Source organism: Pristiophorus japonicus, chromosome 3 (genome assembly GCF_044704955.1).
Source record: "Pristiophorus japonicus isolate sPriJap1 chromosome 3, sPriJap1.hap1, whole genome shotgun sequence".
Taxonomy (NCBI): domain Eukaryota; kingdom Metazoa; phylum Chordata; class Chondrichthyes; family Pristiophoridae; genus Pristiophorus; species Pristiophorus japonicus.
This window is the reverse complement of record NC_091979.1, coordinates 23,871,153-23,890,268: the sequence shown is the minus strand read 5'-3', so window position 1 is coordinate 23,890,268 and position 19,116 is coordinate 23,871,153. Positions and strand designations below refer to the sequence as shown.

General features: G+C 45.7%; 2 protein-coding genes across 4 annotated transcripts in view; one reads left to right on the top strand and one right to left on the bottom strand.

Moving 5' to 3' along the window:
• pdia5 (protein disulfide isomerase family A, member 5) overlaps positions 1-12,690 on the bottom strand; it is a 146,803-nt gene extending 134,113 nt beyond the window's left edge. For both annotated transcript variants that reach the window (XM_070875255.1, XM_070875256.1), the window contains exon 1: positions 12,601-12,690. In XM_070875255.1, the coding sequence (XP_070731356.1) occupies positions 12,601-12,654 (54 nt within the window). In that variant the 5' untranslated portion in view covers positions 12,655-12,690. The remainder of the gene's footprint in view (positions 1-12,600) is intronic.
• A 502-nt stretch (positions 12,691-13,192) lies between these two features.
• sema5ba (sema domain, seven thrombospondin repeats (type 1 and type 1-like), transmembrane domain (TM) and short cytoplasmic domain, (semaphorin) 5Ba) overlaps positions 13,193-19,116 on the top strand; it is a 483,409-nt gene continuing 477,485 nt past the window's right edge. For both annotated transcript variants that reach the window (XM_070875254.1, XM_070875253.1), the window contains exon 1: positions 13,193-13,325. The gene's annotated coding sequence lies outside the window, so the exon portion shown is untranslated. The remainder of the gene's footprint in view (positions 13,326-19,116) is intronic.

Here is a 19,116-nt window from a genome sequence, read left to right as displayed (position 1 = left end):
TCATTCTTTGCTGTCGTTTAAAATGTTTCCAATCTTCTAGTTTCCCACTAACCTTGGCCACCTTATACGCATTGGTCTTTAATTTGATACTCTCCTTTATTTCCTTGATTATCCACGGCTGGTTATCCCTTCTCTTACCGCCCTTCTTTTTCACTGGAATATATTTTTGTTGAGCACTGTGAAAGAGCTCCTTAAAAGTCCTCCACTGTTCCTCAATTGTGCTACCATTTAGTCTGTGTTCCCAGTCTACTTTAGCCAACTCTGCCCTCATCCCACTGTAGTCCCCTTTGTTTAAGCATAGTACGCTCGTTTGAGACACTACTTCCTCGCCCTCAATCTGTATTACAAATTCAACCATACTGTGATCACTCATTCCGAGAGGATCTTTTACTAGGAGATCGTTTATTATTCCTGTCTCATTACACAGGACCAGATCTAAGATAGCTTGCTCCCTTGTAGGTTCTGTAACATACTGTTCTAAGAAACAATCCCATATGCATTCTATGAATTCCTTCTTTAGGCTACCCCGTGCGATTTGATCAATCGATATGTAGGTTAAAATCCCCCATAATTACTGCCATTCCTTTTTCACATGCCTCTATTATTCCCTTGATTATTGTCCGCCCCACCATGAAGTTATTATTTGGAGGCCTATAAACTACGCCCACCAGTGACTTTTTCCCCTTACTATCTCTAATCTCCACCCACAATGATTCAACATTTTGTTCATTAGAGCCAATATCATCTCTCACAACTGCCCTGATATCATCCTTTATTAACAGAGCTACCCCACCTCCTTTCCCTTCTTGTCTATCCTTCCGAATTGTCAGATACCCCTGTATGTTTAATACCCAGTCTTGGCCACCCTGCAACCACGTTTCTGTAATGGCCACCAGATCATACCCATTTGTATATGATTTGTGCCGTCAACTCATTTACTTTATTTCAAATGCTGCGTGTGTTTAGGTAGAGTGTTTTAATACTAGTTTTTAAACCATGATATTTAGTTTTGACCCCTCCTGCAGCCCCTTTATATTCATACATATTGTCCCTTCCTATCACCTTATGGTTTACACTTACCCCAGTGCTACTCTGCTCTATTGCCTCCTGCCTTTTGCATTCTTTCTTGGGGTCCTGTTCATCTGCGCTCTCACCCACTCTAACAAGCTCAGAGCCCTCTCCTGGGTTCCAAATACTCCTCGCATCGCCAAAGCGCTTGACAGCCAATTAGGTACTTTTTGAAGTGCAGTCGCTGTTGTAATGAAGGAAACACGGCAGTCAATTTGCGCACAGCAAGCTCCCACAAACAGCATCATCATCTTAGGCAGTCCCTCGGAATCGAAGAAGACTTGCTTCCACTCTTAAAATGAGTCCTTAGGTGGCTGAACAGTCCAATATGAGAACCACAGTCCCGGTCACAGGTGGGACAGATAGTCTTGTGGGAAAAGGTGGGTGGGACAGGTTTGCTGCACGCTCCTTCCGCTGCCTGCGCTTGATTTCTGCATGTTCTCGGCGACGAGACTCGAGGTGCTCAACGCCCTCCCGGATGTACTCACTCGACTTAGGGCGGTCTTTGGCCAGAGATTCCCAGATGTAAGTGGGGATGTTGCAATTTATCACTGAGGCTTTGAGGGTGTCCTTGTAAAGTTTCCGCTGCCCAACTTTGGCTCGTTTGCCGTGAAGGAGCTCTGCGTAGAGCGCTTGCTTTGGGAGTCTCGAATCTGGCATGTGAACTATGTGGCCTGCCCAGCGGAGCTGATTTGAGTGTGGTCAGTGCTTCAATATTGGGGATGTTAGCCTGGACAAGGACGCTGATGTTGGTGCGACTGTGACAAAACTCTCCCACAAACAGCAATGTGATAATGAACAGATGATCCTGTTTAGTGCTGTTGATTGAGAGATTGGCTAGGACACTTGGGTGAACTCCCCCCCACCTGTCTTCAAAATATGTTGTGGGATCATTTACATCCAAATGAGAGGGCAGACTCAGTTTAATGTCTCATCCCAAAGATGGCACATCTGACAGTGCAGCACTCCCTCAGCACTGCACTGGAGTGTCAACATAGATTTATGTGCTCAAGTCCATGGAGTGGGATCTTAACCCACAACCTTCTGACTCAAGAGGCGAGTGCACTACCCACTGAGCCACAGCTGACAGTGCAGCATTGAGGGAGTGCTGCATTGTTACAGGTGAGACGTTACACTGAATCAAATAGAGGTCTTCAGTATTTGAAGAGCAGGGAGATCTCCCAATATCCTGGCCAGGATTCATCCGTCAACCACCAGCAAAACACCTCAACCAGTCCTTCATCTCACTTTAAAAAAGCAAAGTATTATTTAAGCGGGGAGAGATTACAAAATGCTTCGGTACAGAGGGACCTATGGATCCCTGTACATGAAACACAAAAAGTTAGCATGCAGATACAGCAAGTAATTAGGAGGCGAATGGAATGTTGGCCTTTATTGCAAGGGGAACGGAGTATAAAAGCAGAGAAGTCCTGCTACAACTGTACAGGGTATTGGTGAGGCCACACCTAGAGGACTGCGTACAGTTTTGGTCTCCTTATTTGAGGAGGGGTATACTTGCATTGGAGGCAGCTCAGAGAAGGTTCACGAGGTTGATTCCTGAGATGAAGGGGTTGTCTTATGAAGAAAGGTTGAGCAGGTTGGGCCTGTACGCATTGGAGTTAAGAAGAATGAGAGGTGATCTTATTGAAACATAAGATTCTGAGGGGGCTCGACAGGGTAGATGCAAAGAGGATGTTTCCCCTCATGGGGGAATCTAGAACTATGGGGCATAGTTTCAGAATAAGGGGCCACCCATTTAAAACGGAGATGAGGAGGGAATTCTTCTCTGAGGGCCGTGAATCTGTGGAATTCGCTGCCCCAGAGAGCTGTGGAGGCTGGGCCATTGAATATATTTAAAGTGGAGATAAACTGATTTTTGAACGATAAGGGAGTCGAGGGTTATGGGGAGATGGCAGGGAAGTGGGGTTGAGGCCAAGATCAGATCAGCCATGATCGTATTGAATGGCGGAGCAGGTTTGAGGGGCCGAATGGCCTACTCCTGCTCCTATTTCTGATGTTCTTATATTATGTTCTTTGCGCAAATTGACTCAACGTTTGCCAACAGAGCGGCAGTGACAGCTTTTCAAAATTAATTAATTGATTATATGCTTTGCAACATCCCAAGAACACGAAAGGCCCTCGCTGCATAAATGGAAGTTGTCTTTCTTTTGCAGTTGCGATAAAGAGACAAGAGAAATGACCCTGGAGATGAAGTAAGTGTGCTGGGTTGGAAGGGAGCACCTTTCTGACTGATTCCCCAATTGAAAAAGTACGTAACAATACCTAGATTTATTGTTATTTTTTCTCTTAGACCAAGTACAATAAATACAAATAATAAATTCATGACAAGAGAAATAACTTTCACACTTACAAAGATCTGTCTTTAAATCCATCAGTGAATAAACCCATTAGCAAATTTTTTTTCCATTTGCTTGTCAAAAACTCAAAAGGAATTTTATGCTGGGCAACAAAGGTGGGTGTAAAAACACTAAAGACATGCAAAACGGTTCTTTAAAAAACAATGTATGCAGTTAACAGTTGCTGAATAGAAAGCCAGAACAACATTTTATAAAATCCACCCAATAAAACAGCGGCAATAAACGATTAGAGTTGGAACGAGTCCCAGACTGAAGTGTCCTATTGAAAAGTAGCCCTAAATGTCCTTTATGTTAAATTCAGGACTGCAGAACATAAACCCCAAACTGTATTTTATTCCTGTTCACTTAAACCTGATGAGCCACTTAGTGAACAAGAACAAATTGATGTGCAAAGTACAAAAGAGTTTGTCTGAACCTTGGTTCAGTATTGCATCTCATTTGCTATTTTTGCACTCCATTTTGCATATTCTCCACAAATAGATGGCAATATTTATAACCAGAAGGAAATGATAAGGTGCAGGAGAGATGCTGCTGTCAGCTTTAGCACTCCTGCATTAGGATGGGTGGCTGGGGGATGGGGCATGGGTGGGGGGGGGGAAAGAGAACAACTTGTATTTATATAGCGCCTTTGACATAATGAAATGTCCCAAGGCACTTCACAGGAGTATTATCAGACAAGAAATTTGACACCGAGCCGCATAAGTAGAAATTAGTGCAGGTGATCAAAAGCTTGGTCAAAGGGATAGGTTTTAAGGAGCAAAAGAGAAATATCCACCAAAATTCTTGCTATTGATTGTTATCCGATGATTTGCGAGGAGTTCAGCCGAGGAAAACGTCACGCCGAGAAAAACGTCACATCGAATAGCGGCAATTTGTCCACAGTATACCCCAGGGACATTAAACTGAAATCCAACTCCAACTCAACCGTTACCACGACATTTAAAGTGTCAGCTTGGATCAGTTGGTCAGCTCCGAGTCTGAAGGTAGAGTCCAAGCTCACTATAAAACCGAGCCCATCCAGTGCTATGGACGTGTTGAATTGTTAGCAGTGTCAGCCAGTGACTCAGTGCGTAGCACACTCGCCTCGGGGTCAGAAGGTTGAGGATCCAAGAGCCACTCCAGGAACTTGAGCACAGAAATACCAGCTGACACTCCCAGTGCAGCGCTAAGGGAGTCCTGCACTGTCTTTCGGATGAGACGTTAAACCGAGGCCCCATCTATTCTCTCAGGTGGATGGAAAAGATCCCATGAGCACTATTTCGAAGAGGAGCAGGGGAGTTATCCCCTGATATCTTGGCCAATATTTATTACTCAATCAATATCACTAAAACAGATGTCAGTATCACATTCTGTTTGTGGGAGCTTGCTGTGCGTAAATTAGCTGCCACGTTTCCCACAGTACAAGTGATTACACTTCAAAAAGTACTTTGTTGGCTGTAAAATGCTTTGAGACGTCCAGTGATCATGAAAGACGCTATATAAATGCAAGTCTTTTTTTCTCTCTGTTGAAGATGCTATCTTTTGAATGAGCAATGAAGGAGGAACAGGAGTATGCCATTCAGCCCCTCGTGCCTGTTCTGCCATTCAATTAGATCATAATCTGTCTCTTATTTCCATCTACCAGCCCTGGTTCCATAATCCTTAATACTCTTGCCTCACAAAAATCGATTACTCTCAGTTTTGAACATTTCAATTGACCCTCCGGCCTCAACAGCTTTCTTGACCAGAAGAGTTTGAGATTTCCATTACCCTGTGTGTGAATAAGTGCTTCCTGACATCACCCTGAACGGCCTAGCTCGAATTTTTACGGTTATGCCCCCTTGTTCTGGACTCCTTCCACCAGAGGAAATAGTTTTTCTCTATTGACCCTATCAAACCCTTTAATCATCTTATAAACATCTCAATTAGATCTTCTATACTCGAGGGGGAATGCAAGCATAGTCTTTGCAACCTGTCCTCGTAATTTAACCCTTTCAGCCCTGGTATCATTCCTTCGAATCTGTGCTGCATCCCTCCAAGGCCAATGTATCCTTCCTGAGGCGCGGTAGCCAGAACTGAACGCAGTGCTCCAGATGTGGTCGAACCAGCGAAACTGTAGACCTGTTCAGGCAGGTGTAAACGACCTTGTAGCATTATTTGGAGAGAAGCATGGAGTCCTCCCAGTGTCCTGGTCAACACTCCTCCTTCAGCCAACACCAACAAAAAAGATCATTCTGCCATTTTCATCTCGTATGCGGTTTGTGACACTCTGCAGTGTGTGTAAATGTGCTGTCACGTCTGCCTAGAAAACAACAGTGACTGCCCTTCAAAAAGTACTTCACTGGTTGTAAAATCACTTTGGGGCACCCTGAGGTTCACATAGTATTTACAGAACACCAATTGGTCCATGCCAGCATTTATGCTCCACACGAGCCTCCCCCCACCCCTCATGTGCCTACGCTATTCACCTCAACCACTCCCTGTGGTGGCGAGTTCCACCTTCTCACCACGCTCTGGGTAAAGAAATTTCTCCTGAATTCCCTATGGGGGCCATAAATATAAAATAGTCGCCTCCGCAAGTTGAAACATCTTCTCTACGTCTAACTTATCAATCCCTTTCATAATAAAGATCTCTATTAGGTCACCCCTCAGCCTTCTTGTTTTTTCTAGAGGAAAGAGCCGCAGCCTGTTCAGCCTTTGGATCTGAAAAGATATTGCAAGTAAGTGCTTGCGCCTGAGAGTGTGTCGCTGATTGCTGCATCCACTGGTCTGTCTCCTTTTTAAAAAAAAAGACAGCTTTATGCTTAGATATGTAGACATTTTTAGAATCATACAACACAGGAATGGGCTATTTGGCCCGTCGTGCCTGTGCCGGCTCTTTGAAAGAGCTGTCCAATTAGTCCCACTGCCCCTGCTCTTTCCCCATCAAACCCTTACATGATCTTAAAGACCTCTAGAAAAGAGACCTGTTGGTTTAATCTTTCCTGGGAAGTATAACCTCTCAGTGCTGGTATCAATTCAATAAATCTTTTCACCTTCTTCAGTGCAACATCCTTTTAATAATATGGAGACCAGAACCGTTCACAGTGCTCCAAGTGTGGTCTAACCAAGATTTGATTCAAGTTTAACATAAATTCTGTGCTTTTCAATTCAATCCCTCTAGAAATAAACTCCGGTATTTTGTTTGCTCTTGGCCTTATTAACCTGCGTCACTACTTTTAGTGATTTGTGTATCTGTACCCTCAGATTCCTCTGTTCCTCTACCATATATAGACTCTGATTTTCCATGGAGTACATGGCCTCCTTATTCTTACTAGCAAAATCTTTATTTTAATTCATTCACAGAAAGTGGGTGTCGCCAACAAGGCCGGCATTTATTGCCCATCCCTAATTTGGCCTCGAGAAGGTGGTGGTGAGCCGCCGCCTTGAATAAATAGCATTTCAGATGGCTAAGAGTCAACCATATTGCTGTAGGTCTGGAGTTACATATAGGCCAAACCGGGTAAGGATGGCAGATTTCCTTCCCTAAATACATTAGTAAACCAGACAAAGTTTTTACGACAATCTGGTAGCTTCATGGTCATTTTATTCCAGATTTATTTAATTAATTGAATTTAAATTCCACAGCTGTCGTGGTGGGAGTTTAACTTGTGTCTCTGGATACCCCTCCCCTTTTAGAGGGGGCACTTGGGAAAACATTTTTTTTTTGATTTTAGTGCCCCCAAAAAACAAAAAAAACAACAAAAAAAAGGAAAAAAGAGGGCAGTTATAAGTGTCTGGAGTGTCCCCCAGATCGGGGGGCACTTGATTTAACTGTTTAATTTTGTTCTCCAATCAAAAGAGTTGTGGAGCTGTTGAAAAAAGGGCCTTGAAAATGTTTGGTGTGTCCCCCAGATCGGGGGGCACGATTTAATGTTTAGTTTTTCCTCCCAAAGGGGTTGTAGAGCTTGAAAAATGTTTGGAGTGTCCCCCCATTTAATCAGGGGGGCACTTGATTTAATTGGTTAATTTGTTTACAACCAAAAGAGTTGTGTCTCTGGATAAGAACATAAGAACATAAGAATTAGGAACAGGAGTAGGCCATCTAGCCCCTCGAGCCTGCTCCGCCATTCAACAAGATCATGGCCGTGGACTCAGCTCCACTTACCCACCCGCTCCCCATAACCCTTAATTCCCTTATTGGTTAGAAATCTATCTATCTGTGACTTGAATACATTCAATGAGCTAGCCGCAACTGCTTCCTTGGGCAGAGAATTCCACAGATTCACAACCCTCTGGGAGAAGAAATTCCTTCTCAACTCGGTTTTAAATTGGCTCCCTCGTATTTTGAGGCCCCCTAGTTCTAGTCTCCCCGACCAGTGGAAACAACCTCTCTGCCTCTATCTTGTCTATCCCTTTCATTATTTTAAATGTTTCTATAAGATCACTCCTCATCCTTCAGAAATCCAACAAGTAAAGACCCAGTCTACTCAATCTATCATCATAAGGTAACCCCCTCATCTCCGGAATCAGCCTAGTGAATCGTCTCTGTAACCCCTCCAAACCTAGTATATCCTTCCTTAAGTAAGGTGACCAAAACTGTACGCAGTACTCCAGGTGCGGCCTCACCAATACCCTATACAGTTGCAGCAGGACCTCCCTACTTTTGTACTCCATCCCTCTCGCAATGAAGGGCAACATTCCATTCGCCTTCCTGATTACCTGCTGCAACTGCAAACTAACTTTTGGGGATTCATGCACAAGGACCCCCAGATCCCTCTGCACCGCAACATGTTGTAATTTCTCTCCATTCAAATAATATTCCCTTTTACTGTTTTTTTCCCCCCCCAAGGTGGATGACCTCACACTTTCCGACATTGTATTCCATCTGCCAAACCTTAGCCCATTCGCTTAACCTATCTAAATCTCTTTGCAGCCTCTCTGTGTCCTCTACACAACCCGCTTTCCCGCTAATCTTTGTGTCATTGATAATTAGTCTCGGCCTCTGCATTACTAGTCCAGTAACTTAACCACTATGCTACCATACCAGGATATGATATGGTGCTATATAAATAAAAGGCAGAAGGACTTGCATTTATAAAGAGCCTTTCACAACCACCGGACGTCTCAAAAGCGCTCTTCAGCCAATGAAGTACTTTGAGTGTAGTCATTTTTGTAATGTGGGAAATGCAGCAGCCAATTTGCACACAGCAAGCTCCCACAAACAGCTATGTGGTAATAGTCAGATAATCTGTTTTAGTGATGTTGGTTGAGGGATAAATATTGGCCAGGACACCAGGGATAACTCCCCTGTTGTTCTTCGAAATAGTGCCATGAGATCTTTTACGTCCACCTGAGAGAGCAGATGGGGCCTCTGTTTAACGTCTCATCCGACAGTGCAGCACTCCCTCAGCACTGCAATGGACTGTCAGCCGACAGTTATGTGCTCAAGTTCCTGGAATGGGACTTGAACCCACAACCTACTGACTCAGAGGCAATTGTGCTACCCACTGAGCCACACCTGACAAATGAAAGAACTTCCAGCTAAGATTCGCTAACTCAGAAAATTGTACTTGGAAACCAGACTACCGTGTAAATTCTGAAACGTCCCTTTGTACATGATCAGCGCTGTAGAAATTTAAGATGCTGTCATTGTTGAGACCTGTAAGGCTCAGTATCACACAAAGAATATAATGCGTAGAACAACTTAGCCAAAGATGCCAAAGCTAATTTTCTGTAATGTATATGCAAACTTAAAGTTTCACCTTTTCTCACAAATAAACTCCGGTTGTGCTGCTGGCTTCAAGATGCTCTTTGGTCTCAGAAATGCCAGAGCGAATCTAAGCAAAACTCGTTGTCACACTGGCAAAATGAAGACTGGATGCTTGGAAGATTGGCTGGTTCTAGACCCGAGCAGCATTAGTAGTTGGCATGCTAACTCGCCAAACAGTGAGATCTACAATCTTATTAGTGAGCTGGCATTACAGTCAATCAATTACTGTACACAAAGCAGCTATTCTTTTATTTACATAGTTCCAAACAGGCTAAAGTTCATTATTTTCAATTAGGTTGTGTATGTTATGTTGCAAACTAGTTTTTTTTTTTAAAAAGTGAAATTAAAATGCCAACAATGTTTTTTTTCAATTCACTCTCAGGTTATTGCCCATCCCTCGTTGTCCCGGATACAGTTGCGTGGCTTGCTCGGCCACTTCAAAGGGAAGTTAAGAGTCTGCCACGTTACACAAGACACAGGAGCAGGAGTAGGCCATTTGGCCCCTCGAGCCTGCTGCGCCATTCAATAAGATCATGGCTGATCTGACCTTGGACTCAGCTCCACTTCCCTGCCCGCTCCCCATCACCTTTGGCTCCCTTTATCTTTCAAAAATCTGTCTACCTCCACCTTAATATATTCAGTGACCCAGCCTCCACAGCTCTCTGGGACAGAGAATTCCACAGATTTACAACCCTCTCAGAGAAGAAATTCCTCCTCGACTCATGGCACGGTGGCGGAGCCACGTATATGCCAAACCCCGCTTGGGATGGTAACTTTTGAAAGTTCAAAAAATTAGCGCCAGGCTAAAAGTGAGCTGGTCCCCGACGGCAGCCGCGATCCGACCCGCTCAGCCCCATGTATTCCAGCAGAGTGCCGGGCTGGTCGCTCGTGGCTGAAGAGAAATCAAAAAAATTGAACAGCATCATTGAAAAAAAATTTGTATTTACCTCGGCCACCTCCCCTTTAATATTCGCCCCCTGAAGCGCCCGACCTCCCGATCCACGCCTCCTGCAGCTGACAGTGTTTTCGCCCAGCGATGCTGCAGGGGGCGGAACCGAAGTCACGGCAATGACGGCACGATCTCCGGGCGAAGGAGATCGGGGGCAACGTCCTACCGCCGCCGCCGCAAACCTCTTGCCAAAGTCATTCACCGTTCGGTCAGTCGTTATCGCCCCCTGCAGGCGGGAGGCGCTAAGAAGGCCAATTTCTACGTCTTTATTTTCATTTCACTGCTTTCCAAAAATTTCACACACATTCATAATAAAATGGAAATAAAATTGCCCGTGAAAACTTTTGTAGGTCAAAGAAATCTACTTTTTTTAACAACTTAAAAAGTGATTTTACACATTCAACAGTTGGAATTTTAACCTCTTATGAGAGAGCTGGAAAATTAAAACTTCTTTTGGTTAACAGTATTCTGTATTTAATTCAGTTCTGAGGTTTTCGGTTCACATGCTCAGCCACACAGGCTAATGACTAAAACCTGACATTTTTCTCCTGAGTCATTTGTGGCTGCAAGACAGCACCATCATCATTGATATTCTGATCCTGTCACATGCCAAGCCACAAATCTTTTTTGGTTACATGCCACTGTAAATCAAAATATTTTACGAATGTGGAAGTCTTCTCATTACAAATGATTGTCTCAGTGAGGGTGGCATAAGCAATTTAGGCAGGATTTCTAAAAGTTTTTGCAACCTATGGGTAATTCGGGAAATTCGGTAACGACCAGTTTGGGGGCAGTAACCGAGGTGAGGCGGGACTCCCGCCCCGGCCGCGAAATTGGAGTTACCGACCCCCCCCCCCCCGAGAGGAAGTGAAACGCAATATCGGGAGCTCCACTTCCTTTCGGGGGAGGCGGTAAGCAGCAAATTTTTCAAAGCTACGCGGGGCACTGGCGCGATCACAGGACTCTCCCCTTCCATTAAAGGGGAGGGCGAGTAAGGACGGTATGTTTCTTTCTCTAAAAGGAAATGAATGTACCAACTGAGTGTTTATGACAATCTGACAGCTTCATGGGCACTTATACCGATACCATTTTTTATTTCCAGATTTAAAAAAAAAACTAATTTCTATTCTGTGACTGTCATAGTGAGATCTGAACTTGTGTTTTCTGGATCACCAGCCAGCAGTGGTTGCAGTATCCACAAGCACTAAGTACCAACAGCTCCCAGGCCACCCAGGACCTCACCACCAACATCGCCTCACACAACCACAATTTGTGCATCAGCCAGTGGCCTTGGAGTCAGAAGGTTGTGGGTTGAAGATCCCACTCCCAGCGACTCGAGCACAAAAATCCAGGCTGACAATCCCAGTGCAGTACTGAGGGAATACGGAGCTGCCGTCTTTTGGATGAACCGAGACCCCACGTCATGATCACATTGCGGTTCATGGGATCTTGCTGTGCGCAGTTTGGCTGCTGCATTTCCCTACATTAAAAGAATGACTTGCATGTCACGACCACCAGATGTCTCAAAGCACTTTACAGCCAATGAAGTACTTTTGGAGTGTAGTCACTGCTGTAATGTAAGAAACGTGGCAGCCAATCTGCGCACAGCAAGCTCCCACAAACATCAATGTGATAATGACTAGATAATCTATTTTTGTTATGCTGATTCAGGGATAAATATTGGTACCCAGGACACCGCTCTTCTTCGCAATAGTGCCTGTGGGATCTTTTACATCCACCCGAGAGAGCAGTCGCTTTGACGTCTCATCCGAAAGACGGCACCTGCGACAGTGCAGAGCTCCCTCAGCACCGCACTGGGAGCGTCAGCCTAGATGTATGTGCTCACATCTCCGGAATGGGACTTAAACCCCCACCCACCCACCCCCCACAACCTTCTGACTCAAGAGGCAAGAGTGTGCTGCCCACCGAGCCACACTGGCTGACACGTAAGTCCTCAAGTCCCAGGGACTCGAGCACAAATTGTCGGCTGGCGTTCCCAGTGCAGTGCTGAGGGAGCGCTGCACTGCCGGAGGCGCCCCGTCTTTCAGATGAGGCGTTAAACCGAGGACCCCGTCTGCCCCTCTCAGGTGGACGGTGGTAAAAAGATCCCCTCGGGCACTATTGCGAAAAGCAGGGGGTCTTGCCCCCGCCCGTCATGATCACATTGCTGTTTGTGGGATCTTGCTGTTTGAGATTGGCTGCCTCGTTCCCCGACGTTACAACGGCGACTACCATACCCTTCAAGAAAAAAAGTACTTCATTGGCCTGTAAAGCGCGGCGGGTCGTGGTGAGAGGCGCTATATAAATGCAAAGTCCTTTATTTCAATAAATCACTTCAGATAGAACTACAATATATCATTTTATACCACTCCCCTCCCCTCCCCTCTCTTCCCTCCTCCTTTTATTTTATATCAAATGTTTTATTGCCCCCCCCACCCACCTCAGGAGAGGGAAAGGGGAGGCGGCCAACTCACCAACAGCAGCAGGGAGAGGGCCCGCCGAGCCGGGCGCAGGCAGCGCGGCGCCATGTTGCCACGGTGTTCTGTCGGCACATGCGCAGTGCCGCCCGAGAGAAGGGTGGTGGGGGGGGGCGGGGCCGGGGAGGGAGGATGGGAGGGGTGGGGGCGCAATGCACATTGGGAGTTGTAGTCGCCAGTTCTCGGCGGCTGCTGACAAGGGGCGCCAGGGTGCGAACTACAAATCCCGGCGTGCCTCGCATCCCGAAAAGCGCATGCGCAGTCCTCTCAGCCACTCGATCAATCCAAGGATGCCTTCTGGCTCGTCCAACTAAGCAGGAGGAGAGAGGGGGGGGGAGCAGATTTCATAATTATTAAAAGAAGTTGAGTGATGAATAAGATTGAGCGTGAACGTTATCACATCAAGGTGGAATTAATTTACACTTTTCAGTGGTGTTATTTTTCAGTGCATTGGATAGTGAATGTAAATTTATGTATTGTGCTTTATTTATCAACCCCCCCCTCGCTTGGCAGCGGGTAATCGCGATGGCCCTGTAAATGGTTCAGGCTGCCCTGTGGGAACATGATTTCGGTGAGAGAGCCGTCACTTTGCAGATTAGTGCTTGTGGATACTGTAACCACCGCGGGCTGGAGATCCACTACTTAAATGCAATTACACAGATCGGGATTAAAGAGAGACAGAAGGAGGAAAAATTTTAATTTATTGGACAACCATTTTCATGGTAAGCCTCAACCACTTTTACAACAGAAAAAAAAATCTTGTTTTGCAACTTTTGTGTGTTTCCCCCCCCCCCCAAAAAAAAAAAGTTTTGGGAAAGTTTTCAGAAACTTTTATCGTAACTTTTAATTGGTGCATATTAAGCTTCAATAGCAGGCGACCTCTGATCAGAACAGCTCACCTTTGCCTGCAGATGGAGATTGCATTTTATCTGAAATGCAACAAAAAAAGGAGCCACTGTATTAACATAATAGATGCGGATAATCTTTTTTGGGGGAAAAGGGAGGCTTCTGCACGAAATAGCTTCGCTGTGTCTATCAACATTTGCCATCGAGGCACTGAAGTTTACTGTTGTGGGATTGCAAAATTGGAACCTGAAGGTTCGTGTTCGCTTTAATCAACCTCAGCGTGTGTGTGTGTGGCTTTTTTTCCCCTTAAACTGATGCTGTGTTGTTTTAAAAAAAATTAAAAGCCCGCGTTGCTAATGCTGCACGGTTTTCGCAGTGTTGTGATTTGAGTTGGTGCAGCAGGCTCGGACCAAGTGGGCTGGAGTTAGTCGCGTAATATCCAAATCCTCTTTCCAATGCATGCTCGCTCTGTTCAAATAACCCATTGAAAGTTGTAAGATTTGCTGGTGAAAGCCTCCTTTTTTGAAGGAGATTGAGACTGGGGGAGAGAGAGAGAGCGAGAGAGAGGGGAGCATATTGTATACAAGCAGCCGGTGAGATCGGATAATCGCACCAGTTTATGAATTGCAATTCTATTTTTTTTTCAAGTGAACACGTTGAAAAATGTTTTTGATGAGGTACTATAAATGTAAAATCTGGGGGTGGGGGGGGGGGGGCGATTACAGATGTTTTTAGGGGAGGGCGGTCAAAAGTACTGAGGTGCCCCCCGAGCAGCTTAAAGTTCCGAACTGGGCAGTCCGCTCGTTTTCTCTCTTGTTGTGTTCTGTCGGGAGGTCCCTCGGCTGAATTCTCTCTCTTGTCTAATCCTCTGTGTTTTTGAGTCACGTTCCGCTTGACTATCCAACGCTAAGCTTTGCGCAGGCAGACAGAGATTTTTGTTTTATTTTTAATTTTTTTTTAAAAAAAAGCATTTCAATCTGTGCATCATTCTCACTGGGTGGAGGCGTATCTTCACTGACTGAGGCGATTTAAACTTCAACCCCGCCGACATAAAAAAAGCCCACGCTTTCCAGGTGTTTTGACGGAGGCGCCGCGAGGCTGGTTTCTGGCGGGTTCTCTGTGTGTTGGTGACCGGGAGAGGGGAAGGCGATGTGTTGGCTAGTCTTGGCGTGCTCCAGCCTTACCTGTGTGTGTACCTTGTACATTCGGCAATAAAAGTGGAGCAATACCGATGCCCCCACCCCAAAATGCAGCTGTTTAAATAATCTTTTTGATTGCTCTTGTACAATAATTCAAAGTTTTATGACCTGAATCATAGTTGACCCTTTCATGGCCATATGTGAGTCCAAACTTGACAACCATTAAGTCTCTCTCTTTCGATAAATATATCCATCTATCTTAAATCTGTAAATAAATAATCGGCATGTACTACGTGCATTATCACATCCCTTGTGTATATGTGTGTGCCCTTTTGTTGATGGGGAGATGGTAAAGGGATGAGAATGGGGGTGGTTGCTGTCTTTTCCTTGCAGTGATCCGCATGCAGCAGACTGGAGATGGGAGGGGGGGGGGGATATTTGCATTTCCCCACCACTGTTTCCAGTCCACAACAAGCAGTGCTAACTTCTGTTGGAAGTGGCTGGCAGAGAGTTAAATGGCCATGTTTGTGCCCCCCCCCCCCCCAAACCACCACCACCATCCAGGATTAACTCCGTTTAATTTGCTCATGAGCTGGAGGTTCTCCACTCAAGAATTTGAATGCTTTGGGAGTGTGTGGGGTGGGGAGGAAGCGTTGCATTACGTCGCTTCAGCAAGGTGACTTTTAAAGTGGATCAGCGAGGCTGGGATTAACTCCCCGATTTACAACACTGGGGGGGAGTGGGAGAGCATTTTAAAGACTTGTTTGTGTTGTAAATCTCGTTCCAGTGTTTCGAAACGAGTCCCTGCAGCAATACATTTGCAGAGATCTGGACTGCCAAGTGTCAGCTTGGCTCAGTTTGGAGCACTCTCATCTCCTGAGTCAGAAGGTTGTGGATTTCAGGGATTTACGTAACATAAGAATTAGGAGCAGGAGTAGGCCATTTGGCCCCTCCAACCTGCTCCGCCATTCAATGAGATCATGGCTGATCTTCCACCTCAACTCTACTTGCCTGCACTATCGCCATAATCCCTTGATTCCCTTACTATCCAAAAGTCTTTGGGCAACATCATCTAAACTGACACCTCAGTGTGGTGCTGCATCACATTTCAGATGTTAAGCCTGTTCAGGTGGATATAAAAGATCCCGTGGCTCTATTCGAACAACAGGGAGTGTTCTCGGTGTCCTGGCCAACGTTTACCCCTCAACCAACACCATCAAAACAGATTAACTGACTGGCCATGGGAAAATGCATAAAAACTTGAAGGGGGGAAAAAAAATTGCAGTGCTATGAAAAAGTAAGACTTGCATTTATAAAGCACCTTTCACGACCACTGGAAGTCCCAAAGAAGTTTCCAGTCAATAAAGTACTTTTTGAAGGGTAGTCACTGTTGCAATGTAGGAAACCAAGCACAGGCAGCAGAAGGAGCGTGCGGCAAACCAGTCCCACCCACCCTTTCCCTCAACAACTATCTGTCCCACCTGTGACAAAGACTGTGGTTCTCGTATTGGACTGTAAAGTCACCTAAGAACTCATTTTAAGAGTGGAAGCAAGTCTTCCTTGATTCCGAGGGACTGTCTATGATGATGATGGTAGGAAATGGCCAATTTGCGCACAGTAAGCTCCCACAAACAGCAATGTGATAATAACCAGATGATCTGTTTTTAGTGATGTTGGTTGAAGGAGAAATATTGGCTCAGGACACTGGAGACAACTCCCCTGCTCTTATTTGAAGAAATGCCATAGGTTATTTTAAGTCCACCTGAAAGGGCAGAAGGGGCCTGGGTTTAATGTCTCATCTGTCAGTGCCAGACCCCTCAGTACTGCACTGGAGTGACAGCCTAGATTTTTGTGTTTAAATCTCATGGAGTGTGATATGAACCCATAACCTTCCGACTCAGAGGCAAGAATGCTACCCACTGAGCCACAGCTGTAAGATTCTATGCTACGATGAATGATCTCATTCCTAGCTGTGGGACCTTGCTTTACCCAAATTGGCTGCTGTGTTTGCTAATGTAACAGCAGTGACTCCCAAAGCAAGCACTCTACTCGGAACTCCTTCACGGCAAGTGAGCCCGAGGTGGGAAGAGGAAACGTTTCAAGGACACTCTCAAAGCCTCCTTGAAAAAATGCAACATCCCCACCGGCACCTGGGAGTCCCTGGCCAAAGACCGCTCTAAGTGGAGGAACAGCATCCCGGAGGGCGCTGAGCACCTCGCGTCTCGTCGCCAAGAGCATGCTGAAAACAAGCGCAGCATTGGAAGGCGCGTGCGGCAAACCAGACTCCCCACCCACCCTTTCTTTCAACGACTGTTTGTCCCACCTATGACAGGGACTGTAATTCCTGTATTGGACTGTTCAGTCACCTGAGAACTCACTTTTGGAGTGGAAGCAAGTCTTCCTCGATTCCGAGGGACTGCCTATGATGATGATGATGAATGACAACACTTCAACAAAAATATCCATTGACTGAGGTACTTTGGATGTGAAAGTTGCCGTATAAATACCAGTGGATTCTTTTCTTTAACTGGGCTAGCTTGGGTCAGCTTACAGATTATGGAGGATTTGGTTGAGGCTTTTATGGCACTGTCTGTTCGAGGGTTAAGTTACCTATATTACAAAAGTGACTACACTTCAAAAAGTACTTCATTGGCTTTGAGACGTCCGGTGGTCGTGAAATGCACTATATAAATCCAAGTCTTTTTTTATATTGGTGTCATCCGTTACTGCTGATGCTCCTGAAAGGGAGAACACGGTTAAAAGTACGTATAATTATCAAGTTAAACCTTGTCCTGACCTTCACATTCTGACTTTTGTCTAGTTATGTTGAAACATGTCTTTTGGGGGAAGGCAAAGATCACTCGTGCTCTGGTTCTGCAGAGATATCCCACTTGGAGTTAACCTCATTACGGGTTAAACGGAATTTCAAAGTGTCTCAAATACATTTTGTACTCTATCTTCAAATCCACATTTATTACGGATTTGCAACTGAATTGCTTCAAAGCGCCAGGCATAGACCACAGTAAATAACACCAGCCTATCGTACATCAGAGTAAAAATTCCCCTGGGCTGTGAAGTCAAAGATTCAAATCAGACAGGTATAAATGCTTTTATTTCTCTCTCTCTCCCTCTTTCTGTTGTGTTAGCTGTGGCTCAGTAGATAGCACATAGAAACATAGAAAATAGGTGCAGGAGTAGGCCATTCGGCCCTTCTAGCCTGCACCGCCATTCAATGAGTTCATGGCTGAACATGCAACTTCAGTACCCCATTCCTGCTTTCCCTGAGTTAGAAGGTTGTGGGTTCAAGCCCCAGTCCAGGAACTTGAGCACATTAAAAAAAAATCTAGGCTGACATGCCAGTGCAGTGCTGAGGGAATGCTGCTGTGTTTCGGATGAGATGTTAACCGAGGCCCCGTCTGCCCCCTCAGGTGGATGTAAAAGATTCCAGGGCACTATTTCGAGGAAGAGCAGGGGAGTTATCCCCGATGCCCTGGCCAATATTTATCCCTCAATCAACATAACAAAACAAAAGATTACCTGGTCATTATCACATTGCTGTTTGTAGCAGTTTGCTGTGCGCAAGTTAGCTGCCGTGTTTCTCACATCATCATCATCATCATAGGCAGTCCCTCGAATCGAGGATGACTTGCTTCCATGTCAAAAAGTTCACAGGTGTTTCAATGAAGGACCTAAAATTTCAGGTCCTGAACTAAATCTTGAAGGGTGGAAGATGCTTGTATGTGGCTTTTTTTAACATGGGGTGGCCATTGCACACCAGCCACCACACGGGCTTGACAGAGCTAGGTCTTGGTCCAGTGGCAAGAGTTAACCAAGACGACTGGAGACCAGCTCTGCTGCACGGACCTAGTGCGCGCACATATCGCAGTGTGGGCTGGCCCGTGCTGCCCCTGGGCCCTCGCCTCTGCTGGGCCCCGAACTCACGCCTCTCCTGGACCTTGATAACGTCACTCTTCACTCCTGTCACTCTCCTGCTCCAGCACTTGCTGCTCCCTGGAGTGATACGCCGCCACGCTGCTCCTTCCGCTCCCCGGCCTGCTCCGATGGTGCTCACAGGCCGGGGGCCGCCTACATTACAACAGTGACCACACTCCAAAAGTAATTCATTGGCTTTGAGACGTCCAGTGGTCGTGAAAGACGCTATATAAATGCTAGTCTCTGTCTCTCTCTCTCTCTCTCTCTCTCTCTCTCTCTCTGAGGCGGGAGGTTGTGGGTTCATAGCCCCACTCCAGAGACTCGAGCACAAAATTCGGCTGAAACTCCTAGTGCAGTACTGAGGGAGTGCCGCACTTTCGGAGGTGCCATCTTTCGGATAAATCCAGGCCCCGTCTGCCCGCTCAGGTGGACGTAAAAGATCCCACGGCCTCTGTCTTGAAGAAGAGCAGGGAGGGGATGGAGTTCTCCACGGTGTCCTGAATATTCATCCCTCAATCAACGTCACTTTATTTTAAAAAAATAAATAGATTATCTGGTCATTATCACATTGCTATTTGTGGGATCTTGCTGTGCA